Source organism: Strigops habroptila, chromosome Z (assembly GCF_004027225.2).
Source record: "Strigops habroptila isolate Jane chromosome Z, bStrHab1.2.pri, whole genome shotgun sequence".
NCBI lineage: Eukaryota > Metazoa > Chordata > Aves > Psittaciformes > Psittacidae > Strigops > Strigops habroptila.
Window position 1 is genome coordinate 2,380,664 of NC_044302.2, and position 24,593 is coordinate 2,405,256.

Genomic DNA, 24,593 nt, shown 5'->3' on the forward strand with positions numbered 1-24,593 from the left:
ATAACGAAACAATATAAATTTTAAAATAAACTAGGCATCACAGAGCAAACAAGAGACTATTAAAGTACACATCAAGGATAGCATTCACCTTCTAAAGCCACTTTCCCATAGTGCTATACCCCAACCTCTGAATTGAGACTCGCCAACAAAACACTCTAGAAACCATGCCCAATTTCTACAGACTGGAGGAAATCAGACACTTCATTTTTAGTACAGAGACGTGGATTGTACTGACTACAGATTCCTGAACAGACACATGGGCTTCCATTTAATTCAGCGTTAAGCTGTTGCCAGCTCACCCTACAACCGTCAGGAGAAAAGAAAAACCCACCACACCAGGATTGCTGTTCAGCGTGTTACTAACTAGCCTTTTCTGTTGAGAACATCTACTGTACAGATACAGCTGTATTCGTCCATGTTATATTCACTCCAAGCATATTTACGTGCTTGGCCAAGCTGCATAAATTCGTGCAACTGCGAAGTTCCGGGGAAGCGCACACACGTATTTAAGGTGATTTCTGGTATCTATGCAGCATTGTGTGTTTCAAGCATGCTCCTCTGATAACCGGACTTCTGTCTGGTTGTTTAGGATCTACTTAAAGCTCATTCCTCCTCCAAAAGCTTCATGGCACCTGTGCTGAAGCAGAGAGAGGCCTGAAGGGTCTCTCTGCAGCAGGACCGCTCTACCCTGTCTGTACCATGCTGTGCTCCTGCTTACGATTTCTCCTCCTTCTGCAGCAAGGGCAGAGATCCAGAATTACAGATCATGTTGTGTGCCGTATGGAGGAACATCTACCATTTCCTGAAAGCATTTTACAAGTCCCATCTTCTCTCCTTGAAAAGAGAGGGTTGACTCCTGAGCACTCTCCAGAAGGCAGCCTTGCTGCTGAACTGCAGGACGTGCTCCACTTCAGTAGGGCTCATTCCCATTATACTGCAAATGCTCAGTGAAAAAGCAAGCAGTTTTAACCCCTTTAACAAAGTCTGGAGAAAGTGGGATGCTTTTAGTGCAGAAGAGCCTTTGATTTTTCATATGAAGAGTGTGATGAGACAACAAGTGTCACAGTTACAGCCAAAGGAAAAGGTGGCTCTGTTCCACCAAACAGCAGACTGATAAAAACACTCCCTGATGGGCAGGTAGGTAGTTGTTCCTGGCCCTGCTTGCAATAATAAGATTTAGCAACAGAAACATTGCAAGTTGGTCCAGTGCTGCAGGCTCTGACAGAGTTATGACTAAGAACAGCAAAAGGATCATTCCTTTTGGCACTCATGTGAAAATGCCTGAGAAAAGGGCCGATTCCAGTGCAGCCAGAAACCATACAGAAGTGTGGCATCAAACCAGGATTTGTTTGCAAAGCTTCTCTCTCCCAGTTTAGATTAAGGATCCTGTAGTCAGGCAGACTGTGTGAGAATAAGTCAAAGGACGTGAGAATTTGTGTATTACATTGCTTATGGCCCTCTGGGAAAACTAAACTTTAAACCCTAACAGGCTTTAAACCGCCACCTGTCTTAGATGGAATACATCAAGTAACCAACAACACTTCATGGCCAGCTGGACCTAAATGTTACTCTACAGACAGCAGTGCCCTTGCTGTCAATTCGTTTTCTTTTGGTTCTCCAATACTCTAATTCTTCTCCAGTTGCCAGTGGGAAAGCACACTTTCAAGGTGAAGCCATTTACTGCAGTAACAGTCTTTGGGGTTGCTGCCCTCTGCCAGCCATAATCTCGAATGCACATTTGCTGTTGATTCTACACAACGTGACTGTTGGTGCAAATTCACTGTGCCTGTGACACTACGCTCTGCTATGACTCAGGGTCTTCAGTAGAGTCACAAAACCAGTTAGTTCCAGGGTTTTAAAGTTTACTGGATTTAGCCCCGCTCCCTTAAAAGCCTACATAAATGTCTAGATTTCAAGAGGGTTATCTCCATAACTTAGCCACAGCACATAGTCAAGAGATCTGTCCTGAGCCAGATTACTTTCTTAGTAACCATCAGCTCTGGAGTAGTCCTGCCTAAGAGACAGATGAAGAGAGGTATGCTACAGTGCCTTCAGAAAAGGGATCCAGTGTGGGGTACACGGTTCAGACTGGTGCTTAAGAAGATTCCCAAGAGTTCTGCAGGAAAGCCTGGGTCAGCATGAGCCAAGTACTGGGCACACAGTGTCCACCAACCCTGTGCTGAAGAGCAGCTGCTGCTGCTTTCCATCTGTACTCAGCAAAGCAGCTGAGAGAAAGCACAGAGAAAAGACCCACTTCAAGCAAGCGATATGATGACCTCTGACACCAGAGCAAGGCCGGCCAAGGCATCCCTGGCGTCCACATTGGAAAAAACCTCCTGACTTTCAGGGCCACAACCTCTTCCCTAGCAGCAGTCCAAAACAGTTACCACTTATCATGCAGATGGTTTTTTAGCAAGGACATGATAAAGCTGCAGTTCTGGGCTTAGCCCTGAACTGGCTGCCAAGTACAAGCTACCCTTGTCCCAGGGAAAAGGGGAATGAGGTTTGTTTTAATGCAACGGTAATTACTTCAGCAAAAGAATGCTAAAGATGCATGGCAAAGATGTACAGGCTAACAGCTTGGATTTCTAAGGTGATAAAGGCCCAGCTGCTGAGAGGCAGATAGGAATACTGACCATCCATTTCCACCAGCAGCTGGTTTAAGGTCTGCTCCTCCTCAGCATTGGCAAACCCAGATATATTGGTTGCGCGCTTCTTGCCCACAGCATCAATTTCATCGATGTACACAATGCAGGGCGCTCGAGCCTGGGCTTCTCTGAAGAGGCTCCGGACTCTGGCAGCTCCAAGACCTATAGGGAAAGGGAAGAAGAAACAAACCTTGTAGCTAAAATTGTTAGCAAAGCTGGAGAGCAGCATTCCTGGCTCCCAGTGAGACACTTGGCACTGGGCAAGCCCTTGGTATATGACAGCCTGTCTCTCAATACTCGTGGCACAAAGAAATAGCCACAGAACTCATTTGCTTAGTCTTTCAGTACAGCTCCTCCTGGAACTCCTAGAACTGCAGGGACTCCTATAGCTGCTGTAAGAAGAGCTCTGCTCCCAGCTCCTAAGATAAACTCCTGTTCCTTCCACAGGTCAGAAGCAGAAATATTCAGCATTTTCCTGCACAATGACCCTTGTCAGGTCTCAAGAGATCTGTGAGGAAGGAAGAAAAGGAGAGAGATAGAAATCCCACTGCACAAAAAGGCCATAGTTTCCCCATCAGCAGGGAGCAGCAGAAAATCCATTAGCGGTCTTATACAAGGAAGGAAGCCTCAGTCAATGGCTTTAATAATAGGTACAGGGAAGTCAGAGATAATGCTTTCAGGTGAAGAACCATGGCTGCACACTGTCAAAAAGGCGGCTCTAGCAATTCAGAGGGCATACATTTTAGATACTGCAGAATTAAGTACTCTCTATTACTGAACACCTTTTATATTTTCAGGAGATGTATCTAAAACTCATCCTCCCCATACAAAGACAGGTTAAAACTCTGCCCTATGCAAGAGGCCCCGCCAGCACCCTCCAACTTCCCAAGAGACCAAGTAACCTTCACACACTTCCTCCCGAGAAGCTTACCTCCTATCACCTCCACAAACTCGGAGCCTGCCATGGCCAAAAATGGCACTTGTGCTTCTGTAGCCACTGCCTTTGCCAGCAATGTCTTTCCACAGCCTGGTGGTCCAAGTAACAAGGCCCCCTTAGGCACTTTAGCCCCAAGCTGCAAGTAGCGCTCAGGGTTCTGCAAGAACAACACAGCTCTGTTAGATTCACAGCTCACACAGAGCATTTGCACAAGCATACGGCCTCCCAGAGCTTCCTGATACTGTTTTTGGCCTGGGCAACTCTGAGCTGCTAATGGGAGCAGCTACATCTGCATTCCTGTTATGGAACTGGAAAATAGAGAGATTCGAGTCATGCTGATCACAACATAAAAAGCTGTCAGATTATTTAAACAGAGGCTGCTCAGCATCATGAAGGATGAAGAGCAGAACATGCAGCCACCTGTCCCAGAAGATGGTTAGCAAGCACTTATGTTGTTCTACTTTTACATACCTTTAAATAGTCCACAAATTCCTTGACTTCCATTTTTGCCTCATGCATTCCTGCCACATCTTTGAAGCCAATCCCTTTCCCTGACTTCCCATCCACAATGGTGAAACGAGCCATTTTCAACTGGTTCTGTGGAAGGCAGAACAAGTACTGAGGACTCACTCTGACTTCGGATAAAGCAACAGTCTGGAAGGGCTGTTTGCTATACTCTGGGAGACAACACAGGTATAAGTTGCCCCTAAGAAACAACACTAAAATGCCCACCAACATGTTGCTGGTTTACTCACTTTTGCTTTGCACACACTTCACAGCAAGACTGTTGACTCAAACTTTATTTATTCACATGTTGGGAAGAGACAGAATAGACCTGCAGTAATAGTCCCAACACAATCCAGCTCAAACTCTATGTAGATCAGGCAGGAATACATCTTAAAACCATGCAGAATGTCCAAAACCTTATTTCGTATCTTCTCCCCAGTTCTAAATGCTTTGATCCTTAATACACATGGGACAGGTATAGTTTTGAGGAGTATGTATTGATGGTAAATAATTGTCAGTGGTAAATAATTACCAATACTGTTTTGTAAATGCATATAAACCAGTAAATGCATATAAATGCATGTAAAACACTTTGCACCCTTGTCCAATGCTGCCACTGGTTTCTCCTGAAATACAACCCAGGACAGAACTGTAGGTTCTCAAATTTAACAGACACCACATTTCAGCCTCCTGGTGCGTGTCACACCACAGTGACAGTCAAAACAAGAATTTAGTTCAACACCCTAGTAGTAACTGCTCATTATGTTCCACTAAAAACTGCTACTTGGGATTTTTTTTTTCTTTGAGAAGAAAGTTCATAGTTTCTCCGGCCTCAGAAATATCAGCTTATTCAAATGAAGAGTTAAACATGGCAGGGCCTAGCTGTCCCCACTTATGCAATGATAGAATCTAGCCCTCAAGGCTCTCATTACTCAACACTTCTTTAAAATATTCCTCTGAGCAGCTGTATCCCTTTGTGTAAAGAAAATCCCAAAGCCAGAAGAGAACTGCCGAGGAGGCTGAGTGGGAAATCTAACAAGGGATTGAATTCAGTGTATTTTCATGCCCAAATCCCTGCAGTTAAACACAGTGCACCCCAGGCTGACTTCTGCAGAGTTTTATCAGCTGATCCAGCCAAGGGTGGAAGAGGGGAGGAGGAGGATTTGACTGATGTTGCAAGTGAGGCATGTGGCAGGAGCAGAACAGGCCAACACATAATGAAACCCAGAATCTGAACATATTTTATAAATTGAGAACTCATTTTGCAGAAAGCAGCAATTCCTACTTCTGGCTGTATGGGAGGCATATTGGCAGGACCCAGTGAAAAACACCATCTGCAGCTGCAACTCATTAGCAAGCTTTGAAAACAGCAGAGCAAACTGGACTGCAAATTCACTGAGCTCAGCCCTTCCTGCCACTGGGGAAAGAAAGAGCCTCAGCCACGGCCAGTTACCGTACAAGCTAGTCAGATGATCAGGACAGCAAGATGTGTCAAGAATGGAGAGTCCTTGGCTCCAGTTAATTCTCATTCTGCATTGACTCTGCTGGGGAAGGGGAAGACAAGAGTATCGACAGGCTGCAAAACAACATCAAGATCCAGGATACTCACAAAGGCGTTAAATCCTCCTACTCGTCCGGCAACCCTAATGAGGCGGAAGATGCTCCACAGCATGGACACAGCCACAAGTGTCACTATCAGAGAGATGACATCACTAAAAGGATGAAAGCAAGACAGGTACAAATTGAAGTGTTTGCCCACAGCTTGCTTAATATCACTCAACATAGCTATTTGCAGTATTTTAAAGGTCCTGACATTTAGGCTAAAAGTGCAATGAACAGACGTAACTGAGAAAATAGAACCTTAACAGGTTTTTATATATGTGTGTGTGTATAAACCAAAAACCTGTATAAACCAAAAACCCCAACAATTACTTAGCCTAAAAAGTTAAACAGAGGACACTGGCAACTACTGCTTACAGCCATGCTGTTACACCCAAGAGATGGCCTGGTCACCTCCTTGTGCACCATGCAGAGTGTGTCATTTTATAGGGTTTGGAGCATAGTGGCTTTCCCACTGTAGATGGGGTGGCCACTGTGTGTAATTCTTCCTCCCTTCCCAAAATGTGAAACCTTTTGTTTGTGTATGAGTGGATACCTGGACTGGATTTTGTCTAGTTACTTGTCCTCTGAACAGCATTTGTACATTTTTAATACAAGGTTTATATGAAGATAAACTTTAAATTGATTGTGCAGTATGAGACCTTTAGCTGAAATTCAGAACTTGCCAATTTTTTCAAACTTGTGTATAACGAAACACTAGAATATCATATAAAAGCACAGCATAAAGCCTAGCCAGTGATCTACAGTATTTTGACAGATGTTTGTAGAATCCTAGACTGGTCTGTGTTGCAAGGGACCTTAAAGCTCACCCAGTTCCAACCCCTGCCACGGGCAGGGACACCTTCCACTAGAGCAGGTTGCTCCAAGCCCCTGTGTCCAGCCCGGCCTTGAACACTGCCAGGGATGGGGCAGCCACAGCTTCTCTGGGCACCCTGTGCCAGCGCCTCAGCACCCTCACAGGGAAGAGCTTCTGCCTCAGAGCTCATCTCAATCTCCCCTCTGGCAGGTTAAAGCCATTCCCCTTGTCCTGTCCCTACAGACCCTTGCCCAAAGCCCCTCTCCAGGTTTCTTGCTGCCCCTTCAGGCACTGGAGCTGCTCTAAGGTCTCCCTTTAAGGACCCTTCTCTTCTCCAGGCTGAAGACTCCAGCTCTCTCAGCTTATCCTTGCAGAAGAGGTGCTCCAGCTCTCTGTTCTTCTATCTTTCTTCCTTCCCTATACTATCTTCCCTCCTCTTCTCATTATAGCTTTTTCAGAATTAGAAGCTTTGAGCTCTTTTTTTATATTTTAAGCCAAGTTTCAGGTAACAGAAAAGGGCTGTAAGTTTAATAGAAGAACTCCTCTTACTGAGATTTTGTATGCATCAAAGCTGCTCTGCTCAGTATGTGGCTCACAGCTGGAGTGAGCACAGTGCAGGCTGTCCTCTGATCTACAGCTGCTGCAGAAGCAGGCCAAAACTAGGTGTTTATTTTTACAGACTGAAGAGCCACCACAGGCCTCCCTTGAAGCATTTGAATGGGGGGAAGGCTTGCTGCACCACCAGCATTCTCCACAGACCAGGGTGTAACATCACTTGTTGAGTCACAGTGTCTATCACACTCGGCACTTGAATAATTGATTGTAAGGACAAGAAGTGCTCAGCTGTGCAAGAACACAGACTTTACTCAGACTTGCTGATACTGATCTGAAACATTTTGGTCTGCTGCATGCTGCAGTTCCAGACGCCTTTTTGGGACCTTCACTTGTGAAATATTAAGGTACATTTGAGAACATGCCTATTTCTGAAAGGCAGGGTAAGTGCTCCGAAACAGAGACCAAGTTTTAGTTCCATGTTTACATATGAACATTTAGTTGAAAGTGAGTTTCCTCTCCAAGTGAGGGACGTTGTTACCAATCTAAGATAGACAGTAAGCACAAATTTGTATCATACTTTCCATAAAAGCCAGGATGTTTGTAGGAAACGGGGATTCTCTCTCTCTCATCAATATTCAGCTCATCCTCCACAGCTCTCAGCTTCTCTTCAAATTTGTCAATGTTTGCCACCCGCATTGTGTACAACAGGGTAACATTCTGGGGACGTGCAATAAAAGCAGCATGTCAGTGTTGTAGCATAAGGATACCGCAGTGAGCAGAAGAAAAGCACAACATGGACAAGTTAGATAAAGGTTAGCCTTGTGTTTCACCCTTTGATACTGCATCAACGAACTCATGAGCAAATAACTGACACTAGGCCTCCAAATGACCTTGGGAACACACAGTCCCTTCAGCACCTCATGAAAGAATAAAAGGCAAGAACTAAGTCTCAGCTTTCCAGAAACAAGGAGATGTAACAACTTTGTACACAAGCTGGATGGAGTTAGTATTACAAACCCAGTTATCCTGACACCATGGACTAAGATGAAATAGTATACTATATACAGAAATATACAGAAAACTACATCACTGGAAAGGAGGAGCCTTGTGCTCCACTTGGACTTCTTGGATCTTGTTTCCAAATCTGTCAGAAATTAATTTCATCCAGCAGTTTGCAAATGGATCATAAATCACCCAACAAAATGGGATGTATCCAAGAACAGTATTTTAATCTCCCAAGCCAGTTTGTAATGATTCTTAGTGGTAACTTCTGGAAGTAAGAAGATCAAACTCTGCTTTGTCTCCATTTTGGAAGATTTAGGAAAGAAGTCTGATGGAGTTTGACAGAACACTTGAAACTAAAATCCAAGTAGGAGAACATTTTTGAAACTAGATCTTACAGTGTTCTAGACGCTTTCTCATGTATCAGACTGAGCCAGCAGAAAAAAAAATGGTGGTTTTTTCCAGCTTTTTAGGCATACATAAGATTTTCTTCCAGGTCATTATTAATTAATTTTACAATTTAAACTAAAAGTCTTAATTTCCAGGTTGATATAACAGAAGTCCCCTGAACTTCAAATAAAAGAAAAATAAAAATTAATGAAGTGCGAATTTACCAGCTAGAGTTTTACAGAACATATATATTCATGAATTCAATTCCTTTCAACAGTATAAGCTAAGATCACTCATTTCAATTGCAAAAAGTCACTCACAACTTGTCCATGTGGAGTTCCTCCTGGGTGCAAATAAACCTCCACAATGTCACTCTCTGGCACCACTTCGATTCTCTGGACCTCCCCCTTTGCCAGCATCTCATTCACAAAGTAGTTCCAGGAAATGTTGGTCCCTTCTCTGTTCTCGCTGAGCATGAATCGAAACAACAGCACTATGAGAGTTATGATGAGGAGCGCTCGTAAACGTTCAATATGCATCTGATTTTCCTTCTTCCTGCGTTTCTCATCCTCTGGAAAAAAAAAGATATCAGAAGGGAAAAAAGAAAACAGATATGAGCATGTAATTGTAGAGCTTTCTGATCCAAAGAAGGAACAATTAAGTAACAAAGATTGACACAACGACAGTTTTTGGAGGTTTTTTTTGTTGCGTGTTTGGTTTCGACTGAAGGGCCAGACTCGAAGCAGTACCCAACTTGCATTGCACAGGCAATTTTCTGGCTTGGCTCACAATGGAGGTTGTGTGACTTGCCCAAGGTTATGCAAGTGAGTCAGTTTTTTTGGACTGTGTGGCATTCCCAGACCCTTCTGGCATCTCGACCATCAGACCACAGGGCCTCAGCTGTACACATGAAACAGCACCAAGTCAAAAGTTATGAAAGCAGAAGCACTCAGATGTGAACTTAAACAGTTGCCTGGAAGGAGGCAAATTCTGCATCCTGCTAACCAGCAAAAAATCTGCTTGAGTCACATTGCTGTGGCTATATTCCACCATTCCCCAATACTCCTCACTGCAGCGAGGCACCGTGTGATTACAGAGAAGACGATGGAGGATCACCTTCCCTCTTGTGCTTTAACTGTTGCTTCAGTAAGAGGAGGATTTGAATCTTCAGGGAGCCAAAGACAGACCCTCAACCCCAGAAGTTATTGTGTACAAAGACAGACTGCAATCTCAGACATGTTTTGAGAGTTCTGATCAGTGTTTCCTGTTTTAAGGCAGTCTAATCCTGGTCCAGCAGACTTCAGATGTCACAGTCTGCTAGTCCTGTTACCATCCCACCAAACGTCATTCTATTTCAAAATGAGAGGCTATCTCACTTGCCTAGCCTAACATGGATATAGGCCAAATAAAGCCATTGGACCCTGGTTGCTAAAAATCAAACTCAAGAACTACTACGGCCCACTTCTATATTACATGCTCCAACGTTGCCTAGTCCTCAGGCTGTTGCTAACACATCCACAGGGAAATATTAGGAGTAAAATCTGTTCATAGCGTCACTGGTAAATCACATAGCACAGTATTATAAGAGATAATTGCTTCCTGGTGAGCTCCTGATCTGCTGTCACCCTGTATCATGAGACCAACGACGTCTCTACTACCTAAAAATATATCTGCATTTGCAGTAAATCTGGAATAGCACAGGAGACGTGATATGCAGCTTACCTGTGCAAATAAATATACTACAAATCAAGCCCACTGCCTTAAAATTGCACAGATTTTCTCCCATGCTATACAGCCTACCTCATGTTTAAAAAGGTTCGATAACTTGTCCATATTAAGGATCTGTATCAGAGGGATTCACATGCTAGATGTGCTTTCACCAGCCTTTACAGTACCAGTGACATACTGAAGTGCTGACATGAGAAAAAGGGGTGCTTTACTTCAAGTGTTTGCCACCAAACCTTTTTTCATTCAGACGCCCAACATTTTTTGTGCTGCATCGGCAAATCTCAAATCCTGTGGTCTGCAAAGGGCTGCCACAGCACAGTTCAATGTCAACTGCCAGCTAGTGTTTGAGTTGTGATGACAACAAATATCTCCTCCTCTTTCCAGCCCGATGTGGATGTTCTCGATATATAATTTAGCACTTGCTCTTGATACACAATTTAACATCACCAGCAACGTGGTATACATAAATACTGTTCTACACCCAGCAATGAATTAATTCTGTGTCACTGGACTGCTAATGCATCTGCCCGCTGCAGCCCAGATTCAATTTATTTGCAAATTCATAACAAATGCTCTGACACTAGCATTTATCACTAGCCACCAATTAGTCCCTACACACACTGCTACGAAACCAAGGGACAAACATACGACCCAGTCAGATGCTAAAAAAAGTACTCTGTCCTTCAGACACACAGCATCATTTTTCACTCGTTTCCTAGCTCTGCTCCACATTTAACAGGAAAGGCTTGCTCCTAAATAGAAACAATGCAGCTTTTCAGATGTTCTTTGATGTTATCTCCTCACTTTTGTCTTATCTGCTAGATCCAGCTTTATTAGAACAAAGCAATTCATCAAAGCTGCAGGATGACATCCACTACAGTCTTATTAAAGAAAATTAAAATATAGTATGTGAGGGGCCTTAGTCTGGACAATATCCTGCAAAGCTGAGCAAGTTCTAAATAAAAAGATTCTACAGAGAAAAGAAACCACTTTAGAAAGTGAGTACTGAATATGTGAGTTCCTTGGAGATGTCAGAGTCAACTATTGGTAAGGCATTTTCTGCATTAAAATTTCAGACAAAGTGAGGAGGCATAGAGTATGTCCTAAAGCATACATGACTACGGATACAATCACAAAAGCATCACCACAGGGTAAAAGCTGGCCATTAGATATCTTCACACAAACAACTTCTCCAGTTTCTAGGAATTAGACTTGCCCAGGACTTTTAACCTACAGCTGAATTATTTCAGGAAAAGACACCATTTCTAGAAAGCTAGAAGGCAATGCAAAACTTTCCTCTACTCTGCATTTAATTAAGGACAAAATCAATCTATTTCTAAGCTTATGTGAAGTCTAACTATCTTTATAGTACAACATTCATATTGCACCATAACTACCCCACAATGTTCAGTAAATGAGAACCAGTGACTGGATGTGTCACTTGCAAGCAACAGCTGTGGGAATACTTCCAGCTTTTTAGCCTCAAAAAGCCTCCGTGAAGCAATGATTTGCCATTAACCCCAAATCTGAACTCTCTGATTAAAATCTTGCAAGGGCTGCAGTGACAGTTTGAAGAGTTCTTTTTAGTAATTACTGCAGAGACAAGCATTCCCCTGGAGACATGGGGTAGCATTCCACCTCCCAAAGCCAAGCTATCCATTAATCACAGAAGAGAGGCCACTGAACATGGCATGTTACTGTTTACTAATTTTAACAGCTACAGTTCTTCAGGGCACTGTGCTCGCAGTCACCCTGTGTGGTCCTGCAAGCACTAAGGGCTCCAACCTCTAAGCTCTGGCTTCCTCAACAAGGACTCTGTGACACCTGCGCTCGCACCCCACCGAGGGCTTCAGCCCAGTGAAATGGATCACACGGGTAAGGCCACTGCTCTTGCCTTAAACAGACTGCAGTGACATGAGTCAGGCTAAAAGTCATCGGCACCTGGCTGCTTCTATTTCAAAAGTTAGTCAGCCCAAGAGGATTCAACCATGATGCTTAAGCACAAGGTAAAGCCAGGCTATTGTCATATTTAATGATACTTAGATGAAAGTTTATAATATATAAAATTATACTACAATCTGTAGACTTAAGCATGACGTTAATGCCTTCCAACTCACAGTACTAAGGTCTGGAGCCCTCCATCTACAGGTTTACCCCTCACTCAAAGGTCCAGGAAACAAGCAGCACAGCAGACACCCACAAACTCATTCAAGACATCACCAGCCCCTGCAAGCACCAACTAATGTCATGAAAGGGAAAATGCTCTGATACCTCATGCTTCTGCAAGCATTACTGACAAGATTAAGAAGAACGAGACCTTCACTGCTAAAGATCTACACCCCGGAGTGTGAAAATATGCCTTATCCAGAGCCTAGAGAGTCTTTGCGTGCACTTCAGCTCTTGGGAGGCATGTACTCACAAACAAGCAAGGAATTTACTTTACAGCAGTGAAGAGTCAAATTACACTTTTTAAACAGAATGCAGCTGTTGTAAATCTACAAATAGCGGAAAGCTGAAAACACCACCAAGACTTGAAGGGACACCCACAAACCCACTTGTATTTGAAAAAGATGTTTGGTGAAAACCTTCTGGCAGAAGGTAGCAGTGCCTGCTAAAAGGATCAGAATGCTGCCTCTCAGAAGTTACACAAGGTTTTTGCCTGGTACATAAAGTTATTTTCCTGCACTCTCACTATTAGGATCATTAAATTCTTCACCTCCTTAAGATTAAGGTACAGAGAGGGCACCCCTCTACTTCTCAACATAATCTGACACACCACATAGATCCCCAGGCTCCAAAACACATTTAGCGAGATAAAATTAATTTTCAAGAAGTCCTGTACAGCAGAATGCCTGGGGCTTAGGCAGTACAAGACGTGCAAAAACCAGTATCTAAGAAGGCTGATTTAAAAAACAAGAAAGAAAAATTCTGAGCAAGTGCGATTATCACTGCTAAGAAATCTCTAAGGAATCTAATTTTAACTTTAAGCTCTGTTCATCACTAGAAGTAGAGACACATCCACAGTGAAGGTAAATGAAATTAAGAAACCAACCAAACAAACAAAAACCAAGCCAGAATCCAACTTAAAGAACTTAATTTAGTTAAAATAAGTTTAAGTCAAAATGCTGCACAACAAAACCTCCAAGCCAAAACTCAGTTAATACTCCTATTCCCCTTTGCAAAGCAGCAAAGGCAAACATCAATGAAGTTATTTGCATAGGATGCAAAGCAGCACAGAATCAGTTTCATGCTCTATATTTAAATCTTAGTATTCCACCCACTAAGCTGAAACACCCCTTCAAACTTGTTCGTAGCCACAGGCATTTAGAAGTGATAAGTTACAGGCTTACAGTACCCAGAGAAGAGAAGCATTAAGGCCTTCCATGCTGCCTACCCTTACCCCTCACACACACATAACTTGTTTCATCAAGTATCTTTTTGGCACATACATACCATCATCCTCCTGTGGAGATTTCTTTTTGAACCCTCCATTCTTCTGGTTACTCCACTGACAGCTTGAAGTAGTAAACCAGTACGTGCTACCTGCAGGCAAGGAGAGCTAAGTTGTTACTACCAGAAGACCTCAGGAGACAGTGAAGGGGACTGAGGATAGCAGAAACACACATGAGCTCCGAGTGCAGGGAAAGCCGAGTTCCAGGTCCACCCAAGCACACAGTTTTGCTCCTGTGCCGAGGAAACGGGACATCCTCATCAGAAGTTGTAACAGGAGGGACAGACTCCGTCAGTTTCCTTATGTATTTTTCTGGACAATCCAATAAAAGATGTCTTTGTTCAGATATGATTTTAATGGAGCAAAGATAATAATTTGGAGAAATTTCTTCAGTGCTGAAACATGTACACACTTCCCAAGGCATAACCACAGTTAACACTGGTATGAAACAAGAACGGCCTCACACTAGGAACTGTAGATACTTACTGAAGGAAATACGTGTACTGGAGTTAAATGCAGGTTTCTCAGTAAATGCTGATAGTATACTCTAATAAAAGTCAAGACAGTAAGGCTACAAACAGTAACACTGCCACAAAACAATCAGCAAAGGCTTCATCAGAAATACAAAAAGTTGAAAAGCCGGACAACTGACTTGACAACAGTGCTTTCCATTTCCCACGGTCCTTCACGAAGGCTCCAAAAAAAGGAGTGAGCCCAGAAAGTGGAACTGCTTGTCCACTGCTACTTCTACTAGAGGATTCACTGCTATTTGAAAGATTATGCATATATTTTAACTTAAAACCCCCAACCCTCTCAAAGGTGGAACAACCCAAGCTCAGCAGGCCCACACTGGCCAGAATAGCTGTGACCAGTTTTGTTCGAATCTCAAAGACAGCAGCAAACTCGTCTTTTCAATTTGAAGAGGGCAGCAAGGAGACTAATTGCCTTTGTTCTACCTTTCTGTGCTTTTGCTCTAAGAATTCAGATAACATTTTCTAACATACACTTTTAACTTACTCCAGCGCAAGGCTTTCAGCAAGGTCGTACGATGTGACTTCTGAAAAAGGTGAATAACATTTTCATCTTAGGCTTTGCTAATGAGGCAGAGAAAGATTCTCTACTTTAAAGTCTGCAGTTTTTAAATTAGCTTTTAGATCTAATGACTCAAGTGCTTACTTAATCACACTGAGCTCCTTGTGGAAAGGTGCCATTGTTTGTCCCTGTCACCAAACAAAAACCTGGAACCTCTGTAAAACGCACACAGCTCCCAAAGCCAAGAATAGAACAGCTTTATTTCAGTAACACGAGGCAGTGAAGGTAAGGAAAAGTCAATACTCTTACTAAATAAGACCTTTTCCCCTCCTCTGCCTGTACAATTACTTTTCGGGACTCACCTAAGAGATTCCAAAGCCGGACTGGATCACGAATTATGTGTCGTTTCACCAGGACTCCACCGAGACCCTGACATGGGGGGGAATATGTTGGTGGCAGAAGGCTCTGAGGAAGAAATAAAACAAAAAGCCAACTATTGGAAAAGTAGTGTGACTGCTTAACCTTTATATACTCTGCAAGACTAAGACTCCTAAACATGAAAACACTGTGGGTAAGTTGCAGGACCAGCAGCTAGGAGACCTTAATATTATTCCTGGCCGTGCTGTGCACTCGCCATGTGACTTTGGAGATGTTGTTTATAACCCAGTTTAAAGAAAGCACATGTGTAACTAGAAACGTACACTCAGAACACTTGAAAATTTTATCTTCGCCTTCCTGTGGCTCTGTTCTTCATTGTAAAGACATGTTGGAAGTCAGTTCTTAAAATGTAGAGACACCCTCCCACAAGCGGAAATCTTAAGCACCAGTACTTTGTACCCTGCTGCACAGCAGGAAGGACAACACAGCCATTTCCCCAGGGTAATTCAGCAGTAATCCTGCAGTCGATACCCACATTTAAAGGCAACGTCACATCATCTGAACTAACGTTTACTAATGCTCACACTGAACACAAGCCTTGCACTTTCTCTGATGTGTGATTCCCTGTCCCACCACCCCTCTACTGCACAGGCACAAGTTTCTGTGCAGCAAACCAGACAAGAGCACTGACTAGGCTGAAATCCCTCACCCTTTTGTCCTGCCTTGCTGGACAGCAACACCACAGCTTTCGCTGGCTTGGGATGGTAACCTCTTGGGATGGATACTGTCTAGAACAGAACAGCTTAGACTAATTTAAACTGACAACAGAAAAAAATGGCATGATTCAAAAGCAGTCCTACAATTGTTCTTCCTCCACTGCCTATTTAGATGGCCAGTACTTTTCACTGCACTGCAGAAAAACAAATAAAAGTCTTCAGTCATATTGGAGGCTTTGTTTAAACAAGAGCCTTGTCTTATACTTTACGGGCTAGGTTGGAGAGCCCTGTGACACCAACAGCACAGCAAGATGGGAAAAACACATCTGTGGCGCACACCGATGTGGTGTGCATGAGTGGTGCAAAGAGCCAGCATAAATAAAGTTAGAAAAAACCCTTTAATCAACGTTTTGTTGCTTACAACAGCTTAGGCGCTCCTCCATACCGCATGTCCCTGCGTTACTATACGATGCACTGCACAACGGGCCTTTGGGACGGTCCAGCCCGAGACACCCTTCAGGGAAAGCCCTGCTAGGAGCAAGAGCCCGTTCACACACGGACCCTGCCCGCTCGCCTCCTCCTCCCGTGCCCCCAGGTCCACCGCTACCCGAGCAGGCGGGGCGGGGGGCTCCGTGAGGCGGCGGCACCGCGCTGCTCCAGCGGGACCCTCCCCGGTGCTCGGCGCTGCACCCTCCGCCGCGCCCGCAGGCCCCGCCCCGCGGCCAGCCCACCCCGCTCCGCGGGCCCCGCCGCCGCCCCGGTACCTGCAGGCCGCGTCCTGCGCCGAGGGCAGCGCCGCCGGCCCGCGGGCGAGCCCATGCCCAGGCCGGGGCGGGCGGTGGGGCAGGCCGCCGCCAGCAGCGCCCGCGGAGCAGCAGCAGCCGCAGCAACAACGCCATGACTCGCCGGCCGTCCCGCTCCGCCTGGAGACGTCCGAGGGGCGGCGGCAGCAGCTAGCGGGGGAGCCGCGGGGCGCTGCGCTCGCCGCCGCACCGGCCGCCGGGGGCCTCAGTGGGGACGGAAGCGGCCGCTGACGAGCGGGCGGCCATCTTGGAAAGGGGCCGATAGCGAGAGGGCTGCCATGCCTCAAGATGGCGGCCGCAGCGCTGGCTCCGCCTCCGGCCGCGGCGGCGCGGGGGCTGCCGGGACGGCCCGCGCGGTTACCACAGCAACGGGGAGCCCCGGCGGCCGCGGCCCCTCGCCTGAGGCGCGGCCCCAGCCCCGGCCCCGGCCGCCCTCGGCCAGGCGCGTCCCGAGGCGGGCTGCCCTCTGCACATGAGCCCCAGGCCAGGGTCTGCCTGGCCAAGCGCCCTGGAGCAGACGGTTCCCGCAGCCAGGCCACCAGCCTTGGCCGGGCCGCCCCAACAGCTTGAGGCAGGAGGAGAACTAGCAGCGAGGAGGAGCAGGCAGGTTCCTGCAGGCACAGGAGAGAGGGGCTGTGGCAGGCGGGGGGACCTGGCACTGCACTAAGGCAGCAGGGAGTACGCAGCTAGCCCTGTTCTGGGGTTTTTATCGCTCTTAACATCGTGTCCCACGTAATTGTAACGGCTGGAAAGAGAACAAAGAAATGACCTCTGCAATCTTAGATTCATCGGAGAGGAAAGAGGCCCGCTCCCTCCCCGTGCAGCTGTTGCTGAGGAAAACTCCCCTTCTGAGCTCAAGGTATAAATTAGCTCTGATAGAAAACAGCATTTAATATCTGCAGCTGAGCATGATGGATTATCAAGTACTCTCAGAAGCGAAATGAGAGAACAAATATACATATACAACAATGTGTTTGCTCTTTGCCGGGCAGGTTAGCTGTGATCTGTCTTCCGTGGAAAAGCCATTACAATGTGTTTGACAACTCACCGTGGCCAAGCTACAATGCGACCATTAGCCTGCGTTTGAAATTGTTCTGTTGGGGCAGGTGTGTGGTTCTAACAGGGGTGGACCCCTCCCCTCCAGCGTTACACCAGAGCCTGTCAAGGTTATGAGCAGTGTTAAGTTCCCTGTGTACAGATACCACAAAGGTCATTGTATTTTAAGTCCCTGATCCTAAATCTTGTGTAATCTCTTCCTGTTTTGCACTAGTTGTGCACCGCAGAGTAGGTGGTCTCGATGTGCTCTGCTGAGTGTTTCTTTGGGGCAGGAAGGCATTTTGGAGCCATCGCCTCCCTCTTAACACAGTTACACCCTTCTTGCTCTTCTGAAATGAATATCTGTTTATGAGGCCAGCAGGCCTGATCTCTCATGCCCAATTCCTTTGATGTGCTTCAAGAAGTCATGTTTCCTTCTCCTCACTCCTGTCCATGTTTCTCCCCTCAGGTGGCTCTGGGACAACTTTTAGGTTCCTCACTGTTGTTCGTTCTCCTAACTTACCTGTCCTCAAGTATTTCAGGCATTCTTGAATGGGAGGTTGCAGGGCTACATAAAATAATAATAAATAATTATCTCCCTTCCCAGCAGGTCTGAATTAGCATCCTCTTTCTAGAAGAGTCTCTTAGGATGTTAATTGTCATCTGCCCCCTGGGATGTGTCTAAGTAAACCTTCTACCAGCAAGATCTATTAGCATGTTAATGTCCTCCTCACTCCTGGAAGTCTCTTTGTATCACTGGCTTAATCGTCAAACAGCTTAATTTACAGACACAAAATTAAACTGGTTGCAATTAATCCATATTGGCTGGTCATAGCTTTGCAGTGTGATCAGTGGGGAAGTGACAGAGGAGATACAGATCCCGCCTGGCATGGCTGGACAGAGCGAGGTGGTGCCGCAGTGGCCATAAGTGAGCAGGCTGGGGAAGGACAGGAGAAGCGTCTCTGCCTGAGCACAAACACGGGCAGAGCACAAGCCCTTTGTTCTGTGCCACCCATGCACAAAGCCCTGCTTGGCCGGGTGGCTGCCACAGAGACGAGTGTCACGTCTGAACCCACCCCGTAGGAGGATCCATGCAGGGGTATTTGTGCCCCAGCTGTGTTTGGAGGAGGAAAGGTCTCGATTGGAAATGCTGTGCCCTCTAGCGCAGGTGCAGAGGTGCAGGATCCCCACTGGGGATACAGCAACCTTGGAGAAGCGCACAAGGGACCAAGGGGCTGTGGGGCCCAGCGGTGCACACACCCCTACCTCTGGTTCACTCAAGGCATGTCACGCCTTGCTTCTGTCTATTTTCTGGGCAGACCTGGTGCTAATGAGACCTAATCTATTTTTAAAGAGTCGCATCGTTTAAAGGGAATTACAGCCTGACTAGAAGTAGAAAGTACAGTTTGCTTTGACAGGACTTCCCTGACTTCTGCCATTTTGACCTGAGAGTGAGCCAAATGGGCTTCATGACACTTGCCTTACAGCTTTGCTTCAGTGAAGACAAAATTGGACCTATTTAATGATGGAGGGCAAGGAAAGCTGAAAGGGTCCAAGGCCCAGCACGGACAACCCCCAGCTATATCACTGACTGGAACAAGCTGCATTTCAGGGCTACAGGGCAGCTGGGCTCTTGCTGTGATGCTCCCTGGCAGAAGCTGCTGGCCTTGATGTGACAAAACTGTACTGAACTATGAGGACTGGTTATTTACAGACCCACCATGTAGCTGGAGTTGACGTGATTCCTATTCCTCCTTTCACGCTGCGCCTCAAAGGCAACCACATGATGAAGCGCTGGGATGGGAACCTGGGGGTCTTCACCTCGCTGGTGCCAAAACAAAGAGTCACCAGAAAGGAGAGTCGAGAGGTTTTGCCCTATGTGCAGCCAGCACCTGCTGTGGCCACACTGTGACTTCTGCATGGGCAGCTCAGGCTGTGTGTGCGGAAGTGAGCCCTGTCCTCTCTGCGTGCGCGAGAGATGACCTTGGAAAAGGTGGCTTCAGTCACTGCCCTTGGACTGGCAATATGCTCCTCTGGGAGTAAGCCAATGCTCTGAGAAGACAGATATAACCTGATCCAGGCTTGGCCTTGCTGGGATGTGCTCCAGCTGTGACATCACTCAGTAATGCCATGTGTATTTACTTCTGGGGAGAGGTGCTGGATTGGATTCTGAAATCCCTAGTTTATCTCCTGAGCAGGTTAGGGACAGGAAGCAGCATTAGCAGCCCCATCCTGTGTTTTTCAGGCCAAGAGATATTGGTTTCCAGAGCCACTACAGCTCTCAGCTCTGCTACACTGGAGAACCCACATCTCCTATTTCCATGCTCCCTGTAAGACAGTCTTGCTGCCCTTGTCCCTGCCCCAGAGCCTCAGGAAGCTCTTTGCAGGATGCCATGAAACCTCCCCCCCCGCCCCCAGCTTTGTCCAGCTCATTTCAACGCAGCACTCTGCAAACTGAAAGAATGGATACCTGGCATCCGGCGGCCACTGTGCCATCCACAGACTTCACATGCATAATGAATCAGTGGGTTAAATGTAGAGCTGAAGGTGCTAGAAGGTAAATTCAGACTCTTTAAAAGGATGAAAAAATGCTGTTACACCCCAGCAGCAGAAGCCAGGCCGCCTCTGTGGCAGGACAAAAAAGCACAGCCCCAGAACGTTCCAGCACCCTTCAGCAGCTTGCACCCCTCATGCACCAGATACGTTTTCTTTAGATGACTTCTTTGTAGATGACACGTCAAGGTCACCGGATAGATGCTCCCCTTCAGCATAGCAAGGCCAAGCATCCAGGAAAGCCTCAGGCTCAGAAATAAAAGCCATGCTGAAAACACCACGCTTCCTGTCCCTAAAGCACAGTGAAACCCTTCACCAGGGGGAGATCTGTTCAGCAAGTATCCTCTTCATATGAGCCAGTCCAAAACCAGCACACCTATTCCTCCAGGAACAGCTTGGGATCACTGCCACTGCCAGACCCACATCCCAACATGCTGCTCTTGCATGCAGAGGACAGCATGGCACTTAACACTGCTCCTCCCTGGGGGCAAGGAGGACACCCCAGCCCCACGGCGAGGCAGCTGGCGGGCATAAGGCATAACTGGGACACGGTGCTGGGATACAAACTTATCTTCGAGTCACCTCTAAAGACCGTCGAGTTTAAGAGAGGAAGGTGACAGATGGTCATAGGCAGGGGATCAGAGGGAATCAGCCGTACAGCAGCAGTGACCGAACTGTCTGCCAGCCATGGCTTACAAATCACTAGAAAAGCAAAGTCAACACAAGAAGGAGCAACACTGAGAGAAGTGACATGGGTACTCTCTTGGCTTGGCTTGCAGCGGTACAGCAGGAGGAAAACGGCTTGTTTGTGACTCAAAGGCCATGAATGAGCAGATTGCTCCACGGGAGTGTGCTCCCTGGAGAGCTGCTGGAGCATGCAGAGCGCAGGAGAAGCCCAGGAATCTATCCGTGTGCTGAAGTCATCTCCAAACCCCACAGACTGGAGGAGGTCAGTAAGCTCCGAGTGAGCAACTGTCACTCCACAACCCTGAAATCCATAAGCAGGCTGGGAAACCTGAAGCCGGTCATTAGGAATCATAAAAACAGTAATTAGAACAGGACTGTCATGAGGTCACACCTAGAACATCAATACGAGGCATTTATCCAGCAGCAGGGGACCACTACCCTCGGAAAGCATCCTCCTCTAGGGATGCAAGAGGCCCAAAGCTCCCTGGACTTCCTATTCACAAGGGCATAGGGTCCTGCAAAGAAACATGTAAATAGACTTATTACCTATAAGAGCAGCTCAGAGCTTTGAGTGGTCCAAAAACACTGCTGTCTGATCAGGCTGAGGGTGTGGGGGAGCACCAGAGCTAATCCAGGTCCTAATCCAGTGCCCTGTGTGGGGTCTGCTGGACCACCACTGGTCACACCGTGGGCTGCAGCAAGGAGTTAAACCTTCAAAAGGCAGCTGATTTGGTAGGAGTGAGCTGTTGCTTTAGTTTAGCCTTATTATTTAATCACATCTCATGGGGCTGTGAGCAATCACCTCATTATAAAGCAGGTGGAAGCCCAGCCTTTTATTTCTTAATGGCATCACAGGCAGAAGGGCTTGTTTTAAGTTGGAGTTGTCCTTTAACAACTACAAAAAAACCCAACAAGGGTGGCTTGAAAGTAGTTTTATTTAAGAAAAATGAGTTTCTGTGCGGAGTTGGAGAGGCTTCTGCTGCAGTACCAAGAGCATCAGCTGTACTCCTTGCTGGCTTTCCAAATGGCTGCTTTGTTTGCCAAAACCATCTCTCTTCAAAATGTTAATAGATGACACTAATTAAACCATGAGCCAAGCTTAAGGTAAAGGTTCTTCTAATCAAAGTTCTTCTAAAGTTTTATTCTCTTGGCCTCTGATGTTGGCGCCTGACTGGTCACACAGGATTTACCCTGATGTGTGACTGTAGCAGTCATAAATCACACCTTGTCTCATCTATTAAAAATAGATTCCCATCTTTACATCCTAAGAGGAGCTGAATCAGCAGAGAACTGCACCCATGTGAGCACAGATGGGTAGTTTTGACCTTATGGTTAACATAATGGTTCCTTCCACCACGAGAGTTGCTGTAGAGGTTCAAGGGAGCTTGGCTGAAGCAGAGATGGACATGCTTGTCCTGTGGTTGCAAAAGGAGGCGAGCAGCGAGCGCAGATGCCATCTCCAGAGCAAGACAGGGTAAGAGAAACAGAGCAAGGACCAAAGGGTCACTGAGCTCCTTCCTCAAATTAGTGTCCCTTCAGTCTGCTGTGACAGACGGGAATAGGCATGAGCACATTCCCCAAGTGGCCTAATTCCTCTGCCCTCATGCAACGTTCTCTTTCGTCAGCACAGCATATTTGTTTTATTTTAGTATTCAAGAGCTCACAACCTCTAGTGCAGGATAAAGGTGCTCAACAATTACAGGTTGTGGAGCTTTTTTTCCTCGTAAGTGTTGCAATTACATTGCAAGGAGCAAAAGCCACCCCAGGGTAATGAACCCAAGCAGGCTGAACACCCTCATAACAACAGAATTCTCACCTAGAAAACACCCCCAACTGGAATCATCCCCTCCTGCTCCCGCTGTTAGCTTTCTTCCACCGAGTGCTTTTAATGTCCTTCCCTGAAATCAGTTGATCGTCCACACTGCTGCCTTCAAGTAGAAAAAGGTCAGAATGACGCAGAAAGGATTTAACTTCCTCTCAGCACTGGATCTTTGACCTGGATGACATTCAAGGCTGTCAAGGAGGCAGTTACAGCCAACTGTAATGTTGAAATGTGTTTAGGAAATGAAAAGACACATTTCTCCTCTCATCTAGTCGCTCAGAGGCCCCAGAGAGGCAGACGCTTACCTGCAATGTTTTCAGAGTGTGACAAGAAGATTAATGGAAGGGAGGACAAAAAAGCCCCAACAACCTTTCTTTTGGCTGGTTTAGGAGGCCTGACGGAGGAGGAGGAAGATGGGCAGAGATAAAAAGACTAAGCCTAAGTAGAACACAGGACCAGCTTAACAGGCTCAGGATAAACCTCTCTCATGCTGTTATTTAACAACGAGGTCGGACACGTGTTCCCGAGCCACTCCTTCATCACCACTGAGCCCAGCAAAGAGATTTTCCTTCCTGGGGGACTACTGGCATCCCCAGCACGACAGCAATCCTTTACGCTGCCAAACGTGTGACTCAAAGCGGAATTGTGAATGCCAAAAAAGCAATTGCAGTTATGAGCCACCCTCCTGGAAAGAGTGGGTTAAAACCCCACAGTGACCCAGATGAGCTCACCCGGGTTCCCCGTCCTCAGCCACCAAAACAAAGGGCACGTGTCCGCATTTTGTACTCATTTTGTGAAGATCTGCTCTGTGAACTCTCTCACAAGGAATACCACAGCACGTGGCTTATTACCTCGGTGATATGAGGGGCTCTGGCACGAGATGGGTGGTACGACGAGGTGCAGATGTGCAACGGGTGTTCCTACTCTGCAGAGGGGTCATGCTAAGCTCAGGCATGAGCAGCTGTGTGCAAGTAACAGGATCCACCAGGAATTTTGGTGTTACCTTAGCGCTGGAGAGCACAAACACAATGGGTGGGAACAGAGCGACTGTTGGGAGGAGACACGGCAACCTCATGGCATGGCCGCAGCCAGGCAGAACAGGCACTGGTGGGGTTTTCTTCAGTACAGGAGCTGAGCCACTCTGTCACTGCCCCAATCCCAGCAGGACAAAGGCAGGAGGCTTGTCCACCATCCTTGTCCAGAGAGACAAGAGTTTTGTTGTTTAGGAGAGACCCTGGAAGTAAAACACCTCTTGGTATTATGAAATTAGCACTTTAAAGAGAAAAATAACCCCCAGGCACAACCACTGCAGCTGGTCAGGAGCAGGAGACCCATCCCAGGGCTGAAGGGAGCATGGCCTGTATCGCTGTGCCTTTCTTGTCCGGTGGTGACTGCCTGGATCCAGTGGAGGAGCCATGCTCACAGCCTTCCAGAGGGATGAGGGATGGCGTGAGCGCTGTGCTAACCCCTGTGGGTCCCACCAGCCCAGACCCCAGCCCGTACAGCCCCTTCGCTTCTCTCCTGCAGCTGTGGTGCAGGAATGTTTTGCAGTGATGATTTTCAAGAGTTAACACGGCCTCTTCTGAAGGCAAAAGCAAACATTTGTCATTAAAACCTTTTAATGAGAAATGTAATTAAGGAATTCAGCCCCAAACCACCAAGTGATTTGTAGCACTGGTGTCCGTTGCCAGCGCTGGGGCCTTGGCAGGGGAAGATGGGATCAAACCACCAAGCCTGTGCCTGGTGTCTCTCAGCGTGGTATCGAGGCACCCACCATCTCCCTGTGCCCACGACACCCTGACCTGGTGGTGCCCCGGGAGTGGGAGCAGACCCGCACCCAGCACCCACCACCACTGCTCGCAGGCTGGTGCGTTACCCCAACTCACAGACCCAACCAGGCTGGAAAAGAGCTTTGACATCACCAAGCCCAACC

General features: G+C 46.7%; 1 protein-coding gene and 1 long non-coding RNA gene across 3 annotated transcripts in view; one reads left to right on the forward strand and one right to left on the reverse strand.

Moving 5' to 3' along the window:
* SPG7 (SPG7 matrix AAA peptidase subunit, paraplegin) overlaps positions 1-16,863 on the reverse strand; it is a 30,644-nt gene extending 13,781 nt beyond the window's left edge. Inside the window, exons 1-9 of one of the 2 annotated variants that reach the window (XM_030512015.2) lie at positions 16,525-16,863; positions 15,029-15,131; positions 13,637-13,726; positions 8,776-9,026; positions 7,641-7,780; positions 5,702-5,804; positions 4,057-4,182; positions 3,580-3,742; positions 2,637-2,810 (exon numbers count right to left, since the gene is read on the reverse strand). In XM_030512015.2, the coding sequence (XP_030367875.1) occupies positions 2,637-2,810; positions 3,580-3,742; positions 4,057-4,182; positions 5,702-5,804; positions 7,641-7,780; positions 8,776-9,026; positions 13,637-13,726; positions 15,029-15,131; positions 16,525-16,659 (1,285 nt within the window). In that variant the 5' untranslated portion in view covers positions 16,660-16,863. Of the gene's footprint in view, positions 1-2,636; positions 2,811-3,579; positions 3,743-4,056; positions 4,183-5,701; positions 5,805-7,640; positions 7,781-8,775; positions 9,027-13,636; positions 13,727-15,028; positions 15,132-16,181; positions 16,340-16,524 lie in introns of those variants that run through there. The other variant, XM_030512016.1, reaches the window with a different exon arrangement.
* Positions 16,864-17,001: 138 nt separating this feature from the next.
* Positions 17,002-24,357, forward strand: LOC115619582. Its single transcript, XR_003995054.1, has 3 exons — positions 17,002-17,422; positions 20,863-20,866; positions 23,169-24,357. It is a non-coding gene; the product is annotated as an uncharacterized LOC115619582 (long non-coding RNA).
* The last annotated feature ends 236 nt before the right edge of the window (positions 24,358-24,593 follow it).